At 46.5% G+C, this 17,805-nt stretch overlaps 1 protein-coding gene across 5 annotated transcripts in view; it reads right to left on the bottom strand.

The window, feature by feature from the left end:
- The window catches only part of bzw2 (basic leucine zipper and W2 domains 2), a 102,766-nt gene that overhangs the window by 11,187 nt on the left and 73,774 nt on the right, over positions 1-17,805 (bottom strand). For 3 of the 5 annotated variants that reach the window (XR_015078450.1, XM_085988405.1, XM_085988406.1), the window contains 4 exons: positions 17,683-17,792; positions 16,631-16,801; positions 9,714-9,860; positions 3,490-3,628 (listed from right to left, as the gene is read on the bottom strand). Coding sequence is in view for 4 of the 5 variants with exons in the window: in XM_085988405.1 (XP_085844531.1) it covers positions 3,490-3,628; positions 9,714-9,860; positions 16,631-16,801; positions 17,683-17,792 (567 nt within the window). In the remaining variant the exon portion in view is untranslated. The remainder of the gene's footprint in view (positions 1-3,489; positions 3,629-9,713; positions 9,861-16,630; positions 16,802-17,682; positions 17,793-17,805) is intronic. The other 2 variants (XM_085988408.1, XM_085988407.1) reach the window with 2 other exon arrangements.

Raw genomic sequence — 17,805 nt, 5'->3', positions numbered from 1 at the left:
AATTGGGCTCGAGGGGAATTTCTAGGCCCATGTTTCTCTACTCCCAGCCCACCACCTGGGTGTTTATCTTGGTGAAGTTAGAACAGCCAAGCAAAGCAAGATTCAGTGGCTCTGTACAAGGATTTTTAGCAGTGTATAAACTGCTCCAGAAAGAGAAAATCAAGAGGCACTTGTGCATTTTTAGTGGCCATTTTCAAAATGGCACTGGCAGAGGCAAGGCAGGAAATCACCCTCTCAATGGGGATGGTGCGTGGGGATGGGGGGGGGGGGGGGGGGGGGAAGGGAGAAACCAAAAAAGAGGAAGGGGAGAAAATAATCTTTTAGTGTAAAAAAAGTCACTTGCCCATTAGGAGGAATTCACAGCCACACTCCTGCCTACATCCTTGAGATTTAAGATATTTGAGTACTGGTCCTGACTCATTGAGCTTACATTAGCAGGAACCTATATCGACAGCATAGAAATAGAATCTTGTTTGTTACTGAATACCAATTTATAGCATTTGATCCCTAAATCAATACCAAGTGTGACATACATGGACAGAACAGAATCTAGAAATGAATTGCGTCTTCAGAGTGAAATTTTCTGCAGCATAAAACCATGGAAATGTTTTTACAAGTTATGTTTCTTTTGTTGTACTAACTTCTGAAAAGTGCTTCCTGGTAGTTATTTAAACGAGAATCATAGAATGGTTACAGCACAGAAGGAGGCCATTCAGCCCGTTGAGCCCGTGCCGTCTCTCTGCAAGAGCACTTCAGTTAATCCCTTCCCCCGCAGCCCTGTAATTTTTTTTCCTTTAGGTACTTATCCAATTTCCTTTTGAAAGCCGTGATTGAATCTGCCTCCACAACCCTCTCAGGCAGTGCATTCCAGATCCTAACCACTCGCTGTGTAAAATAGTTTTTCCTCATGTCGCCTTTGGTTCTTTTGCCAATCACCTTGAATCTGTGTCCTCTGGTTCTCGACCCTTCCGCCAATGGGGACAGTTTCTCTCGATCTAGACCCCTCATGATTTTGAGCACCTCTATCAAATCTCCTCTCAACCTTATCTGTTCAAAGGAGAACAACCCCAGCTTCTCTAGTCTATCCACATAACTGAAGTCCCTCATCCCTGGAACCATTCTTGTGAATCTTTTCTGCACCCTCTCTAAAGCCTTCACATCCTTCCTAAAGTGCAGTGCCCAGAATTCTCCAGCTGAGAAGTGCTTGAGGTTTTAACCATTTCAATACTTCTTCACAGATATTTATTATAGTGTTGCTTACTGTTCAGATTGTTACACAGGACCTATTATAAATTGACTATAACCTTATTCAAACAAGAATTCTATGGAGGGACAAAACTACGTTAGAGAGACTCTCTCCATGGGTTAAAGAGCTAAACCTGCTCAATTTCCACCTTACATTGTTGTCTTCATTCATGAATAAAAGAATGGGAAGGCAATTGCTCCCAGGTCTCCATTAGAATTTGTATGAGAACAGATTGCAGTGACATCCACCAATTTGTTCTTCTTTCCTGTAAGAAAGTACCCAATCTCTTTTTATCACTGTCTACTAACAGTTCAGCTGAAACTAAGAACTTGACGTATGGAGGAAAATGCCAGGCATGAAGCCATGTCCCATCACTCTGACAGTCTGTCGGTACATCAATATTCTGCAGTAATGTGCCACCACATTTATTAATCTTTTATCTTGCTCTGCTTATTTGCTGAACATTTTAGTGATTTGATAAAAATACAGGTGCCATTAAAAACTCATTACGATACAAATTTAACAATGGAAACAATTGAACCGCATAAGCAAAGATACACTATGGTAAATACCACTTTAAATAAATACCATTCCAAATAAAATATAGGGTATTTGAAAAGGTGCATCCTTTCACTTCAGCACTGCTGATAGTTATAGAATACTCGCGCTAGTATTTTAGAAATGAAAAGCGCAATATCTTTAGGGAATTGGGGCATTTATAGAACTCATTCAGAGAAAGGTAATATTACAGCAACTTTCCCTGGGTCTGGTAGAAAATAAATGTTTCTGGTTGCTATTCAACAAGTCCTGTAAGCAAACATTTGTAAATGTTGGTTGAGAACAAGTGAGGCTTAGTTGTGATGGATCCCATGCTTGAATAGCCTGTTGACATAGTCTCCAGGCTTTTATTTGTTAAATGACCACTTCGTTAAGTACATGGTAAGAGTCCAGCCATCTATATAGTTGTATCCCAGCAAGTCAATACCTTCAGAACAGATTAAGGGGAGGAAAACTGGAAGGGAATTTGGTGAGATAAAAGCACTTAACACATGTTTACTGATGTTCACAAGTTTGCCCCCAGCCCCATTATATCAGGTCTCTGACTCAATGTATTAAAAATGAAATAACGTGGTCACTTTCACACAAGGTAACATCTTGGGAACACCCTTTATACAATACTTTCAGCACAAGTTATCATACTGTCTTCTACTAATGCTATATTCATGACTATCTGGCATCCTCTCAAATATGCTTTTCATGATTCCATTGATGATTAATACACTGACTGATTGTCCATTAACTTAGGGGTTCCCAATGCCTCTGTACTCCCTCCTATTCTGTTTCTTCACATCAATAACACACTCTACTCATCATCCAACCTATTCCACTCTTTTCTGATGATTCCACTCATCATTCATTGCTGTACTTCAAATCTCACATCATCGATGCTCACAACCTCCAGAGTTCTCACAGTACAAAGGCCAAATCATGATATCTTGATTTCCTCTGTGCTTTTCAATAGGTAGTGAAAAGGTTTTTTTTGCATTTCCTTCAGCACAACAGTGACTATAATTCAAAAAATATTTAATGTGGCTATAAAGCACTTTGGGATGTCCTGAGGCCGTGAAAGGCACTATATGAATTCAAGTTCTTTCAATTCTTCAAAGGCACAGCTAATTTATTTTTCTGGTATGGCTAATGGAACAGTTACCACCTTTGATAGCTCTACCCTTCATCTGTCAAAATTCTTGCCTTTGCTATCTTCTCTGACCTTAAATGAGTCTTGCACATTCCTTCCATTGCTACACCTGCCTCTACGAAGCTCAATTTCCTTTTTTGTGCCAAATACTTCTTTTCTCCCACAAACAACTTTTAACTCTCTACGTAAAACCCAAATCTCTTTCACATCGAGCCTTTTATTCCAATTCCTTCTTTCCCAGGATCTCAAAATCATGGACCTTCCTTCCTCCTAAAGGATTTTAAAACTAAGTTTAGCTTAACCTTGATTCCTGATGTACCTTGACTTTTCTATCACTCTTTTGATAGTGAACTTGGTTTCTTGAAAAAAGAAATTTCCATACGTAAAGGTCATATATTCATAGAGTCTGCAAGCCAAGATAAAGTGTGAACTAACAGGATAGCAAGATGCATATTTAAGCCAGACAAATTCTCTAATGCACATCTGTTGGGTATCAATTGTAACAGATTGCTCCTTGAAGAAAACTTGCCAATTCAAACCATACCTTTGTAAAAAAGCACAACGATCTTCTGGAAAGCCTTCATAAAGTGGATATTGTCATAGCAATATTCCTGAATCTTCTGGAGTAGGGTCAACTCTGACTGACCTTGGGTACTGAATACTGCAAGGAGGGGCGCATATTGCTGAAAATGATTACAAGTGTTTTTAGCTTTCTACAGTTACATGAACTATAATAACAGCAATTTTCAAATGATTCCATTGTGGTAGCTCGCCTCCACTATAATTTGTTAAAGAGGAATTTAATTTCTCTCACAAATGTTCCGAGTTACAAAAAATATTTTGGGGCACATTTTATCTTTAGTGCTATTGGTACAGAGACGGAAGTACGTATTGGAAATTAGTTGTGTGCCTTGTATGATTTTCCATCCATTCATTTTAATGTACATAAAATCATGGGTATGTGCTTACCTGTTTTCCCAATACATGCTCTTGACACATGATGCCCTGAAGACATAAATGTACCCATCTTGATTTTCCCACATATGCAAGTTATTAAAACTTTCAGCTGGTATAATACACAGAAATAAATTTGCACTCAAATCTACATCCATGGCCGAACAGTTAAATATTCAAAATGTTTCCAGCAAAAATAATTTATTACAAAAATTTTCAATTCTCAAACTTAAAAAAAAAAATGTCCAGGATAAATATTTTCCAGAAAACCACATTTTGGTAGTGGTGTGGGGGAGAAAGGTTGAAGTACAATGGGTTAAATTGAACACACTTTCATCTCTGGAACCGCACCTGCATGCACCTGAAACAAGTAGAAAGCAGGCAGCTGAGCAGTGTGTGGAAGCCAAAGGTCATGCAGCCAGAGGCTGTCGCCTGGCACCAAGGGAAGGCTTGGCATCAAGCATGCAAGTCGCGGGGAGTGTGTTTCGGGAAGGCCTTGAAGGAGGGACGGGGGTGAGAAGTTTGGTGCAGGGAAGGAAGAAACTTTCCTTGTGTGGCATCCCGACTGCAGGAGCATTCACCTGATGGAATAGCCATAGCACCTTCCCCATTGAGGCCAGAGTTAAAATCCAATCATAGAAACATAGAAGATAGGAGCAGGAGTAGGCCATTCGGCCCCTCGAGCCTGCTCCGCCATTTAATGCAATCATGGTTGATCATCCAAATTCAGTACCCGGTCCCTGCTTTCTCCCCATACCCCTTGATCCTTTTATCCTTAAGAAATATATCCAACTCCTTCTTGAATATATTTAATGAATTGGCCTCTACTGCCTTCTGTGGTAGAGAATTCCACAGGTTCACCACTTTCTGGGTGAAGAAATTCCTCCTCATCTCTGTCCTAAATGGCTTACCCCTTATCCTTAGACTGTGACCCCTGGTTCTGGACTCCCCGACCATCGGGAACATCCTTCCTGCATCTAGTCTGTCCAGTCCTGTCAGAATTTTATTGAGTTTCAATGAGATCCCCTCTTATTCTTCTAAACTCCAGCAAGTACAAGCCCAATCGACCCAATCTCTCCTCATACGTCATTCCTGCCATCCCAGGTATCAGCCTGGTGAATCTTCGCTGAACTCCTTCCATGGCAAGAACATCCTTCCTCAGATAAGGCGACCAAAACTGCACACTCTCACCAAGGCCCCGTACAACTGCAGCAAGACATCCTTGTTCCTGTACTCGAACCCTCTCGCTACGAAGGCCAACATACCATTTGCCTTCTTAACCGCCTGCTGCACATGCATGCTTACCTTCAGCGACTGGTGCACAAGGACACCTAGGTTTCGTTGCACTTCCCCTTCTCCCAATCTATTGCCATTCAGATAATAATCTGCCTTCCTGTTTTTGCCACCAAAATAGATAACCTCACATTTATCCACGTTATATTGCATCTGCCATGCTTCTGCCCAATCACCCAACCTGTCCAAATCATCCTGGAGTTTCTCGGCATCCTCCTCACAGCACACATGCCCACCCAGCTTTGTGTCGTCTGCAAATTTGGAGATATTACATCTAGTTCCCTTGTCTAGATCATTAATATATATATTGTGAATAGCTGGGGTCCAAGGACTGATCCCTGCAGTACCCCACTAGTCACTGCCTGCCACTCGGAAAAAGAACCGTTTATTCCAATTCTTTGCTTTCTGTCTGCCAACCAGTTTTCTATCCAAGTCAATACCTTGCCCCCAATCCCATGTGTCTTAACTTTACACGCTAATCTCTTATGCGGGACCTTATCGGAAGCCTTCTGAAAGTCCAAATATACCACATCCACTGGTTCTCCCTTATCTCTTTCACCAGTTACATCCTCAAAAAATTCCAGTAGATTAGTCAAGCATGATTTACCTTTTGTAAATCCATGTTGACTTTGTCCGATCCGGTCACTGTTTTCCAAGTGCTCTGCTATTACATCTTTTATAATGGACTTTAGCATTTTCCCCACTACCGATGTCAGGCTTACCGGTCTATAATTCCCCGTTTTCTCCCTACCACCTTTTTTGAATAGTGGGGTAGCATTAGCTACCCTCCAATCCATGGGTACTGTTCCAGATTCCATCGAATGTTGGAAGATGATCAGCTGTGCATCTACTATTTCTAGGGCCACTTCCTTAAGTACCCTAGGATGTAGATTATCAGGCCCTGGGGATTTATCGGCCCTCAATCCCATCAATTTCCTTAACACCATTTCCCTACAAATAGTGATTTCTTTCAGTTTCTCCCTTTCATCAGGCCCTATGTTCCCTGACATCTCTGGGAGGTTATTTGTGTCCTCCTTTGTGAAGACAGAACCGAAATATGTATTTAATTGGTCTGCCACTTCTTTGTTCCCCATTATATATTCCCCTGATTCTGACTGCAAGGGACCTACGCTTGGCTTCACCAATCTTTTTCTCTTCACATATCTATAAAAGCTTTTACAGTCAGTTTTTATGTTCCCTGAAATGTTACTCTCATATTCTATTTTCCACTTCTTAATTAATCCCTTTGTCCTCTTTGTTGAATCCTAAACTGCTCCCAATCCTCAGGTTTACTGCTTTTTCTGGCCAATTTATATGTCCTCTCCTTGGATCTTATGCTATCCCTAATTTCCCTTGTTAGCCACGGTTGAGTCACCTTTTTTGTTTTATTTTTATGCCAACTGGGATGAACAAATTCTGCAGTTCATCCATGCGGTCTTTGAATGCTTGCCATTGCCTATCCACCGTCAACCCTTTGAGTGACATTCCCCAATCAATCCTACCCAACTCACGCCTCAGACCATCGTAGTTTCCTTTATTTAAATTCAGGACCCTAGTCTCCCAGCTAACTACTTCATTCTCCATCTTAATGAAGAATTCTATCATATTATGATTGCTCCGACCCAAGGGGCCTCGTACAACAAGATTGTTAATTAATCCTTTCTCGTTACATAATACCCAGTCCAAGATGGCCTGATCTCTGGTTGGTTCCTCGACATATTGGTCCAGGAAACCATCCCGTAAACACTCAAGGAATTCCTCCTCCACAGTATTGTTTCTAATTTGGTTGGCCCAATCTATATGTAGATTAAAGTCACCCATGATGGCTGCTGTGCCCTTATTGCACGCTTCTCTAATTTCCCTTTTAATGCCATCCCCAACCTCCGCATTACTATTTGGAGGTCTATATACCACTCCCACTAACGTTTTCTGCCCCTTGGTATTTCTCAGTTCTACCCATACAGATTCCACATCATCAGAGCTAATATCCTTCCTTACAATTGTGTTAATCCCTTCTTTAACCAGCAATGCTACCCCACCTCCCTTTCCTTTTTGCCTATCTTTCCTGAATATTGAATACCCCTGGATGTTGAGTTCCCAGCCTTGGCCACCCTGGAGCCATGTTTCCGTAATCCAAATCAAATCATATTCATTTACCTCTATTTGCGCAGCTAATTCATCCACCTTATTACGAATGCTCCTCGCATTAAGACACAAAGCCTTCAGGCTTGTTTTTTTAACGCTCTTAGACCTATTAGAATTATTATTTACGGTGGCCATGTTTGATTTAAACCGTTGATTTCTCCGACTGCCACTTTTGTTTTTCTCCTTCCTATCTTTTGCTATTATCCTGGTTTCCCTTTCCTCTGTCCCCCTGTTCAGGTTCCCAATCCCCTGCCATTTTAGTTTAAATCCTCCCCCAGAGCACTAGCAAACACTCCCCCTAGGACATCGGTCCCGGCCCTGTCCAGGTGCAAACCGTCCGGTTTGAGCTGGTCCCACCTCCCCCAGAACCGGTTCCAATGTCCCAGGAATTTGAATCCCTCCCCCTCGCACCATTTCTCTAACCACGTATTCATCTGAAATATCCTTCTATTTCTACTCTGACTAGCACATGGCACTGGTAGCAATCCTGAGATTACTACCTTTGAGGTCCTATTTTTTAAATTTACCTCCTAACTCCCTATATTCAGCTTTTAGGGCCTCATCCCGTTTTTTACCTATATCGTTAGCACCTATATGCATCTGGTTCCCATTGACATAATGGTCAATGCTTCTGGCGAAAGCCACTGCACTGTAGTGAGCAATTAAAATGGTGACCAGTGGGATTCTAGCAAGAATGGGTGGTAAGGCCTGAATGCTCTATTTTAAAGGCTGAATACTCCATTTCAAAGATCCCACGTCCAATTTCAAATGGGCAGGGTGGGTGCGAATTCCTCCTGAGACACTTGAAATGAGTAAGTGTTCCATTCCTTAGTGTTAACCTGCTTTGATGAGCACAAGAATTCACCCCTATCACCCTAAAAGTTTCTCACAATTAAGCAGATACAGCTAAGTTTGACTTTATTATATCACATTAATTATTACACTTGATTATATCACCAGTCGCTGAAGGTAAGCATGCAGGTGCAGCAGGCGGTTAAGAAGGCAAATGGTATGTTGGCCTTCATAGCGAGAGGGTTGGAGTACAGGAACAAGGATGTCTTGCTGCAGTTGTACAGGGCCTTGATGAGGCCACATCTTGAGTATTGTGATCAGTTTTGGTCGCCTTATCTGAGGAAGGATGTTCAGCGAAGATTCACCAGGCTGATACCTGGGATGGCAGGAATGACGTTTGAGGAGAGATTGGGTCGATTGGGCTTGTACTCGCTGGAGTTTAGAAGAATGAGAGGGGATCTCATTGAAACTTATAAAATTCTGACAGGACTGGACAGACTAGATGCAGGAAGGATGTTCCCGATGGTCGGGGAATCCAGAACCAGGGGTCACAGTCTAAGGATAAGGGGTAGGCCATTTAGGACAGAAATGAGGAGGAATTTCTTCACCCAGAGAGTGGTGAACCTGTGGAATTCTCTACCACAGGAGGCAGTAGAGGCCAAAACATTAAATATATTCAAGAAGGAGTTGGATATATTTCTTAAGGCTAAAGGGATCAAGGGGTATGTGGAGAAAGCCGGGACCGAGTACTGAATTTGGATGATCAGCCATGATCGCATTGAATGGTGGAGCAGGCTCGAGGGGCCGAATGGCCTACTCCTGCTCCTATCTTCTATGTTTCTATTATATGCTGCACTTGAGTGTGGATCTGAAATTCAGCAACTGCAATGATTACAGTTTCAGATATTAAAAGAAATCTGTTAGAATTTGTGGCGGGCCACTGTTCAAGTATCTGTACTCAACATGTTGGTATAAGTGGAACGAATTGCATGGTATTCTAATTCAGTGTGTAGCAATAAGCTTTCTATATATTGCTGTAATAAAATAGGCACAAATACAATAACTGTTTGACAATAGATTGAAAATTTCTCAGTAATTTCACAGCGACTAATTTAACAGTAAACATTTAATCTAGCATTAGTTCTTCGGAACTGGCAAAGCTTAAAATCCTTCAGTTCTGGTGGTTGTTGGATTACATCAGCAGAAGCACTCTGCAAGTACGGATACCCCTTTGTGATGGTCAGATTTATTGATTTTCAGAACATGTAAAGATCATAAAATTATGAGCTGGAGCAGTGCTGTGTAGGATAAAGAACATGTTTATAAAGTTTAATGCTTCTAACCATAATTCAGCAGATAAAGGTTCATAGACATGAGCTATCAAGTGCCTTTACAGCCTTTCTTTAAACAGCCTGTGTATTCTCAAAATCCTATGCATAATTAATCTAGAAATTATTTTTATAGATAGAAAATTGTACTAACCTATTACCACAGCTCAAAAATTCCAAGAAAATCTACTATCCTACGTGCTTACACCCAAATGAGTAATTATGCTCAGAATTGTTCTTTCTTTTAGATCCATACCTTTAGATGTTTCAGAGCTTGTTCTGTGACTAGCTCCTCTTTCTTGTTCCATTCAACAGCATTCATAATGCAGGCCCACAGTAGTCCAATCACTGCCTGTTCTGGCAGATCATTTCTCTTCATCTCTTCCTTGACATACAGGACTATCTGAAGTATACAGCAGTTTTATGTGAAGCTATATTCACCTGGAAGTAATCACTTCATTGTCCTCTCCCCAACTTTCCCCCTGCCCATTTCCCAAAAGTGAGACTCTGGTGTGGTATGGCTTTTCATGCCAGTTACTCTCTTCAGGGCCTCAACCATCTGCATATGCCAGTCTTGGACAGTGAGTGTTCTGGAGTATTTCACTTTAGGGTGCATCACAGCTAAGCCCAATCAAGTTGCCGCAGGCACATTTATTTCAAGGGTCACTGGATTGTTGTCAGGAGAGTGAACTCTGGCCTATTTTCCCATCCCTGGCCCAGAGGTGCTGTGACCAATTGTAGCAGCTCTGCTACCATCCCAGCTGAGATCAGCTAACTCACCGCCAACTGGTTAAAATTACTTGGCCATTAGGGGAGCGAGGTACTCACTCACTTTATAAATTAACTCAGCTGAAGGGTGAGCAGCTACTTTCACCAGATATTGTGTACATTCCTTTTTAATAATTCATAGTAAATCAATGCAAAACTCCAGTATGCACTTGCTGGTTCCTCATGCAACTCTGACAGGAGTGCACGTGAAGGTATGCTTTGGTAGGAAGAAAGGAAAAGCAGAATATTTTTTCAAAGGTGAGAGACTAATAAATTTTGGGATTCTGAGGGATTCGGGTGTCATTGTACACAAATCATAGAAAGTTAACATGCAGGTACAGCAAGCAAATAGGAAGGCAAATGGTATGTTAGCCTTTATTGCAATGGGGTTGCAGTATAAGAGTAAGGAAGTCTTGCTGAAATTATATTGGGCCTGGGTGAGACCACACCTGGAGTACTGTGTACAGTTTTGGTCTCCTTACCTAAGGAAGGATATACTCTCCTTAGATGGGGTGCAACAAAGGTTGACTAGATTGATTCCTAGGATGAGAGGGTTGTCCTATGAGGAGAGATTTAGTAGAATGGGCCTATATTCTCTGGAGTTTAGAAGAATGAGAGGTAATCTTGTTGAAACGTATACAATTCTTAGAGGGCTTGACAGCAGAAGCGGCTGAGCAGCTGTTTCCCTGGCTGGAGATTCTAGAACGAGGGGTCATAGTCTCAGGATAAGGGGTCAGCCATTTAGGACTGAAATGAGGAGAAATTTCTTCACGCAGAGGGTTGTGAATCTTTGGAATTCTCTACCCCAGAGGGCCGTGTATGCTCAGTCGTTGAGTATGTTCAAGATGGAGATTGATAGATTTTTGGGCACTAAGGGAATCAAGGGATATAGGGATAGGGCGGGAAAGTAGAGTTGATGTAGAAGATCAGCCATGTCTTACTGAATGGCGGTGCAGGCTCGAGGGGCCATATGACCTACTCCTGCTCCTATTTCTTATGTTCTTATGCTAGGTCTGGCCTTGCAATGAGGGGTTCCGTGACCCTTGGAACAAACAGAACCACCACCTATCCATTATGAAGCCAGCCATACAGTAGTCCCCACATCCCCAGCTCTCAGAGGGACCAGTGTTCTTTTGGTGAGACCACGTGCGTCAGGCTACCAGCTTCTGTATGTAAAATTCCAACATCTCTTCAATATTCAGACCTCCCCTTGTCCCTGCAAACTTCGGCAGGGTCAATGCCAGAGATCACATCCTGGCACTTACGCAACCCACACCCAACCCCCTTTTTCAATTATGTAATTTTCAGCCACTAAAGTATATTTAGAATTCATGCATTATAACTGCTGCAAAATAAAACGAAGAGTCTTATGTGGATATATGCCTATGTTGCTACATGCTGGTCTTTGCAACTAATGAGATTAGTCTGCATCCCTAATTTACTCACAGGAAACTGCAGCAGATACCAATTAAAGTCTCTTCACAATTTCCTCTGCAAGGTGGTGATTCATGCTGGGGTACAGTTCCATGGGCACCCAGCCCAAGCGGCCATTCGTCTCATTATTATGAGCCTTGGTAGTGGATGTCGGCAAGCTATTCAACGGTCAACATCACAGCCAAGGTCAAATCTGTCCTCAGCATTTTCTGTTGTTATTTCAAATCTGTCCTCCCCTGACATCCACAGGTATCTCCAGCAGGAGTAACTGCTGTGCAACCAGGAATGGGAATCTGAGCTACTCCCCCACCCCGCTATCCTTTTTAGCACAGGGACACAGAGGTCAACTGGAGTCACGCACTTCCACCCTGGGAGAGAACCGCCAATTCAACACAGACCACAGATCAAAGCTGGGAGGTTCCTTGACTGTGTGGCTCAGTACAGTACAAATAAAGTATACAGCAACTGATGTATTATCCAGTGAACTGTTGGGGAGCTGAATCAGTTAGATTTCAGAATTACAAATTGAATTTTTTGTTTCCTACCACGGAGAAAGAGGTGCGTCACTGCTATGATTTTTCACAAAATAGAACTGATCTGCCTCAGGATTTTAGTATTACTGGGAATAACTTAAAAGCAACATTTCAAAAATAACAGGTTACTTTTATAAAAAGTGATAATCCATCAATTTCGACCTACGTCTTATTTTTAAATACAACAAACCCATATACTATCAACTGTGCCCAACTCCTACCCCAGAATATTTTAAGCATGCAAAAACTTAAAGAAATGCTTCAATACGCGGCTACCGAGCAAAACTGCTTCCATAATTATCCATATCTCTACCGACTGGCACCGTGGAAGCCAAATAATAAAGAAATTCATTTCATATTTACATTGTTGAGCTTCATCTCCCAAGCACAATACTTCAAAAGAATATTACATCTGCTGGATTCTTTTTGCAAATCTATGATAGCTCATCTACTTTATTTCTTAAAAAATGATAATATTCCACCTTCCCAATTTATGGCAATAAAGGTGTCAAGACAATTATTGTTAACAACTGCCATTTGCATTGATTGCAATTTCCATAAAGCAGCTAGGAAGTAAAAAAAATGCCATCTGCCTTTTATAAAGTAATGGCTGTAATTTAGGGAAGTGGAAGGCACAGAAAGTATGAACATAGGTTTACAAACTGGGGCTTCTCAGAACTAAAAGGTCTGCAAGAGGAACAAGTTTCTGCCTGTCACCTGAATTCTGTAATTCTCTATATTTGTGAACATATTCCCACACTGGATTTTAACAGCCTTCCAGATTTAAATGCTGATGGCGCTTCGAACTCTTCCCCGCCCCCGCTCTCCTCTCCCGCCCCCCTCTCCTCTCCCTCCCCCCCACTCTCCTCTCCCCCCCCCACCCACGCTCTCCTCTCCCTCCCCCCACCCCCGCTCTCCTCTACCCTCCCCCCACCCCCGCTCTCCTCTCCCTCCCCCCACCCCCGCTCTCCTCTCCCTCCCCCCACTCTCCGCTCTCCTCTCCCGCCTCCCTCTCCTCTCCCCCGCTCTCCTCTCCCTCCCCCCCTCTCTCCTCTCCCTCCCCCCACCCCCGCTCTCCCTCCCCCCACCCCCGCTCTCCTCTCCCTCCCTCTCCCTCCCCCCACCCCCGCTCTCCTCTCCCCTCCCCCGCGCTCTCCTCTCCCTCCCCCCCGCTCTCCTCTCCCTCCCCCCCGCTCTCCTCTCCTCTCCCTCCCCCGCTCTCCTCTCCTCTCCCTCCCCCGCTCTCCTCTCCTCTCCCTCCCCCCCACCCCCGCTCTCCCCTCCCCCCCACTCTCCCCTCCCCCCCCACTCTCCTCTCCCCACCCCCGCTCTCCTCTCCCCCCCCTCCTCTCCCTCCCTCCCCCCCCGCTCTCCTCTCCTCCCCCCGCTCTCCTCTCCTCCCCCCGCTCTCCTCTCCCTCCCCCCGCTCTCCTCTCCCTCCCCCCCTCTCTCCTCTCCCTCCCCCCCGCTCTCCTCTCCCTCCCCCCACCCCCGCTCTCCTCTCCCTCCCCCCACCCCCGCTCTCCTCTCCCTCCCCCTCTCTCCTCTCCCTCCCTCATCTCCTCTCCCTCCCCCCACCCCCGCTCTCCTCTCCCTCCCCCCCGCTCTCCTCTCCCTCCTCCCCCGCTCTCCTCTCCCTCCCTCATCTCCTCTCCCTCCCTCCCCCCCCGCTCTCCTCTCCTCCCCCCGCTCTCCTCTCCCTCCCCCCCCTCTCCTCTCCCTCCCCCCCCCTCTCCTCTCCCTCCCCCCCCTCTCCTCTCCCTCCCCCCCCTCTCCTCTCCCTCCCCCCCCTCTCTCCTCTCCCTCCCCTCCCTCTTTCCTCTCCCTCCCCCCACCACCACCGCTCTCCTCTCCCTCCCCTCCCTCTCTCCCCTCCCCCCCTGCTCTCCTCTCCCTCGCTCTCCCCTCCCTCCTCCCCCCTCCTCTCCCTCCCTCCCCCACTCTCCTCCGCTCTCCCTCCCTCCCCCGCTCTCCTCTCCCTCCCCTCCCCCGCTCTCCTCTCCCTCCCCTCCCCCGCTCTCCTCTCCCTCCCCTCCTCTCCTCTCCCTCCCCCCACCCCCGCTCTCCCCTCCCCCCACCCCCGCTCTCCTCCCCCTCCCCCCACCCCCGCTCTCCTCTCCCTCCCCCCACCCCCGCTCTCCTCTCCCTCCCCCCACCCCCGCTCTCCTCTCCCTCCCCCCACCCCCGCTCTCCTCTCCCTCCCCCCACCCCCGCTCTCCTCTCCCTCCCCCCACCCCCGCTCTCCTCTCCCTCCCCCCACCCCCGCTCTCCTCTCCCTCCCCCCACCCCCGCTCTCCTCTCCCTCCCCCCACCCCCGCTCTCCTCTCCCTCCCCCCACCCCCGCTCTCCTCTCCCTCCCCCCACCCCCGCTCTCCTCTCCCTCCCCCCACCCCCGCTCTCCTCTCCCTCCCCCCACCCCCGCTCTCCTCTCCCTCCCCCCACCCCCGCTCTCCTCTCCCTCCCCCCACCCCCGCTCTCCTCTCCCTCCCCCCACCCCCGCTCTCCTCTCCCTCCCCCCACCCCCGCTCTCCTCTCCCTCCCCCCACCCCCGCTCTCCTCTCCCTCCCCCCACCCCCGCTCTCCTCTCCCTCCCCCCACCCCCGCTCTCCTCTCCCTCCCCCCACCCCCGCTCTCCTCTCCCTCCCCCCACCCCCGCTCTCCTCTCCCTCCCCCCACCCCCGCTCTCCTCTCCCTCCCCCCACCCCCGCTCTCCTCTCCCTCCCCCCACCCCCGCTCTCCTCTCCCTCCCCCCACCCCCGCTCTCCTCTCCCTCCCCCCACCCCCGCTCTCCTCTCCCTCCCCCCACCCCCGCTCTCCTCTCCCTCCCCCGCTCTCCTCTCCCTCCCCTCCCCCGCTCTCCTCTCCCTCCCCCGCTCTCCTCTCCCTTCTCCTCTCCCTCCCCCGCTCTCCTCTCCCCCCCCGCTCTCCTCTCCCTCCCCCCTTCTCTCCCTCCCCTTCCCTCCTCTCCCTCCCCCCCTCCCTCCCCCCCCTCTCCTCTCCCTCCCCCCCCGCTCTCCTCTCCCTCCCCTCCTCCGCTCTCCTCTCCCTCCCCTCCTCCGCTCTCCTCTCCTTCCTCCTCTCCCTCCCCCCCTCCCTCCGCTTCCTCTCCCTCCCCCCCTCCGCTCTCCTCTGCTCTCCTCTCCCTCCCCCCCTCCGCTCTCCTCTCCCTCCCCCCCCTCTGCTCTCCTCTCCCTCCCCCCCCCCGCTCTCCTCTCCCTCCGCTCTCCTCTCCCTCCCCCTCTCCCTCCCCCCCCGCTCTCCTCTCCCTCCCCGCTCTCCTCTCCCTCCCCCCCGCTCTCCCTCCACCCCCTCCGCTCTCCTCTCCCTCCACCCCCTCCGCTCTCCTCTCCCTCCCCCCCACTCCGCTCTCCTCTCCCTCCCCCCCTCCGCTCTCCTCTGCCTCCGCTCTCCTCTGCTCTCCCTCCCCCCCCTCCGCTCTCCTCTCCCTCCCCCCCCCCCCCGCTCTCCTCTCCCTCCGCTCTCCTCTCGCTCCCCCCCCCCCCCGCTCTCCTCTCCCTCCCCCCCCGCTCCACCATCTCTCCCTCCCTCCCGGGTTACAGCCTTCCAGTGCAGGCCTTCCCACCCGACCGCCTCTCAATCAGGCCATAATTTCTATTGCTGTACACAAATTAAGACAAAATTCTGCAAGATATCATTACTTTCCTTTGGATAGCAAATATTGTTTTTCAGAATTTAGGTTGGAAGTGGGGGTGGGGGGCTGTCAATATTTGCACTGAGTCTCCCAAACCAAAACGTTTGAAAGCCACATTTTTATTTAAAACTGTTTTTTTTAAAAATTGAAGTCCCGTGACATTCATTCCTTGAATCCAATCTAGACTAATGGATGAAATCCTTCAATTAATGTCTCCCCTCAATAAAATAAGCTTGCATGGCCTCATCATTGTTCCTAGTAGGTGAACAGCCATGGCATGGCTCGGAGCTTGACTCCTGGTATTGACCTCCACGGCTATCTGCTCCCACTGCCTTTTGACCATGTGGCCAGAGGGCCTCCTTCCCCATGCAGATACAGGACATATCTCCCCAATTCCACCTCCTCCACCACCAAGGCCTCCAGTGCAGCGTCCAAAATTCTTGGAGCCTGCTCTCTCCCCTGTTGTGCCATTCCTCACTCTTTCCCAGGTCAGAATCTCTTCAACCACGACCCCCAGCACCTGCTCCAGCCACAATGCACCTCCTCTTTAAGAGATGCAGGCTAGCTTTAAGCAGTGCAGGTTAGCTTTAACTAGTACTAGCCTCACACTATATAATAGTTTCAACAACAGCTATCAGGAATTAATTTACTTTTCTTTATGATGTCTTATTCTGTTAGATTTACAGACCTATTTTTGTGATTATCGATAGTATTTACTCCTAATGGTCCAATTATCTGGTAATTGTAATACAGTGAATTATTCAAGCCACCTCATATCTAACATACCTCCCTTATGGGACATTCCTGAGAAAGTTTCTCTTTAAGTTCTTTTTGCAGTTCTTTGCGAGTTCCCAGGGACTGTTGGACTCGGAGGAAGTCAGAAAGTTCTTTCAGACCTGCATTAGTGAAGTATGTGGCAAAATGTTCAAAGTTTTGTTTATTTGCCGGGAAGAGTTCCTGTGAGGAAAAACATAATAAGTTATGTAATTCTAAAATGATTCACTGTACAACAAAAAATGCTCAGTGTTCATGGTATAAATTGGGATGTACACGAATTCCAAGTAGTACATATTTTCAGACTCTGATTTCTTGTAAAATATCAATTGTGCTTATAATATACACGTGGACAACAAACCAAAGTTTCAGAAGTTGTTGGAACCTGGGCTTATTTTCCCCTTCCTAATCCAGGGGTGCTGAAGCCAATGGTTGTGTCTCCACCATCATTGTGGCCGAAATCAGCTAACTCTAAAAAGACCATGGATTGAACTTGGGATCTTTTTCTGATCTATATGGCTCAGCTACTCACTGCCTTAACAAGCTGAGCCATTAGAGAAGTCATCTTGTTTTAACTGTTTCTCAACCAGACGTTTTAGAGATTTCCATTTCTGACAGGAATTCACAGCAGTCTTTGGCTACTCTGACATTTTTTAACATGGCTTCTTCATTCAATTTAGACATGAATCATGCATAATTTTAGGAATCATAATCACTTGAATTGGATTAAGCATTGTCCCAGAGAGAATTATTTAAAGATATCTATATATTGACCTGTGACCTGTATTTTTCCTTATAAAACTTTCTCAAACGCAGATGCAAGTGGATAATTAACACTGAACATTTCAGCAATACGCTACATAAAATTATATTGGCATCCATGTCTCTTAGCGGATATCGCATGCATAACTTAATTTCCTCCATAGTTGTAATCTCTTACCTTAAGTTTTTTCCTCCTACCAAAAAAAAACCCCAAATTTGAAGAATTTAAATATCAACCTGGCTTTTTTCTCATGAAGGCATATAACTCACAGTTCTACAATGCCTGGGTCAGATATACTCACCAACAGCTTCTTGTCCAAGTTGGATTTTCTGAGGGATGAGGTAACAGCATTTGCATCTTTTTCTGCCATCCAAGCTTTAAAAACCTTTACAGCAAATGATGCAGATATTCCTGTTTTAAGGGA

The sequence above is a fragment of the Somniosus microcephalus genome, chromosome 5 (genome assembly GCF_052327205.1).
Source record: "Somniosus microcephalus isolate GS21.2 chromosome 5, FLI_Smic_1.0, whole genome shotgun sequence".
NCBI classification, from domain to species: domain Eukaryota; kingdom Metazoa; phylum Chordata; class Chondrichthyes; order Squaliformes; family Somniosidae; genus Somniosus; species Somniosus microcephalus.
This window is presented reverse-complemented; position numbering and strand designations above follow the sequence as displayed.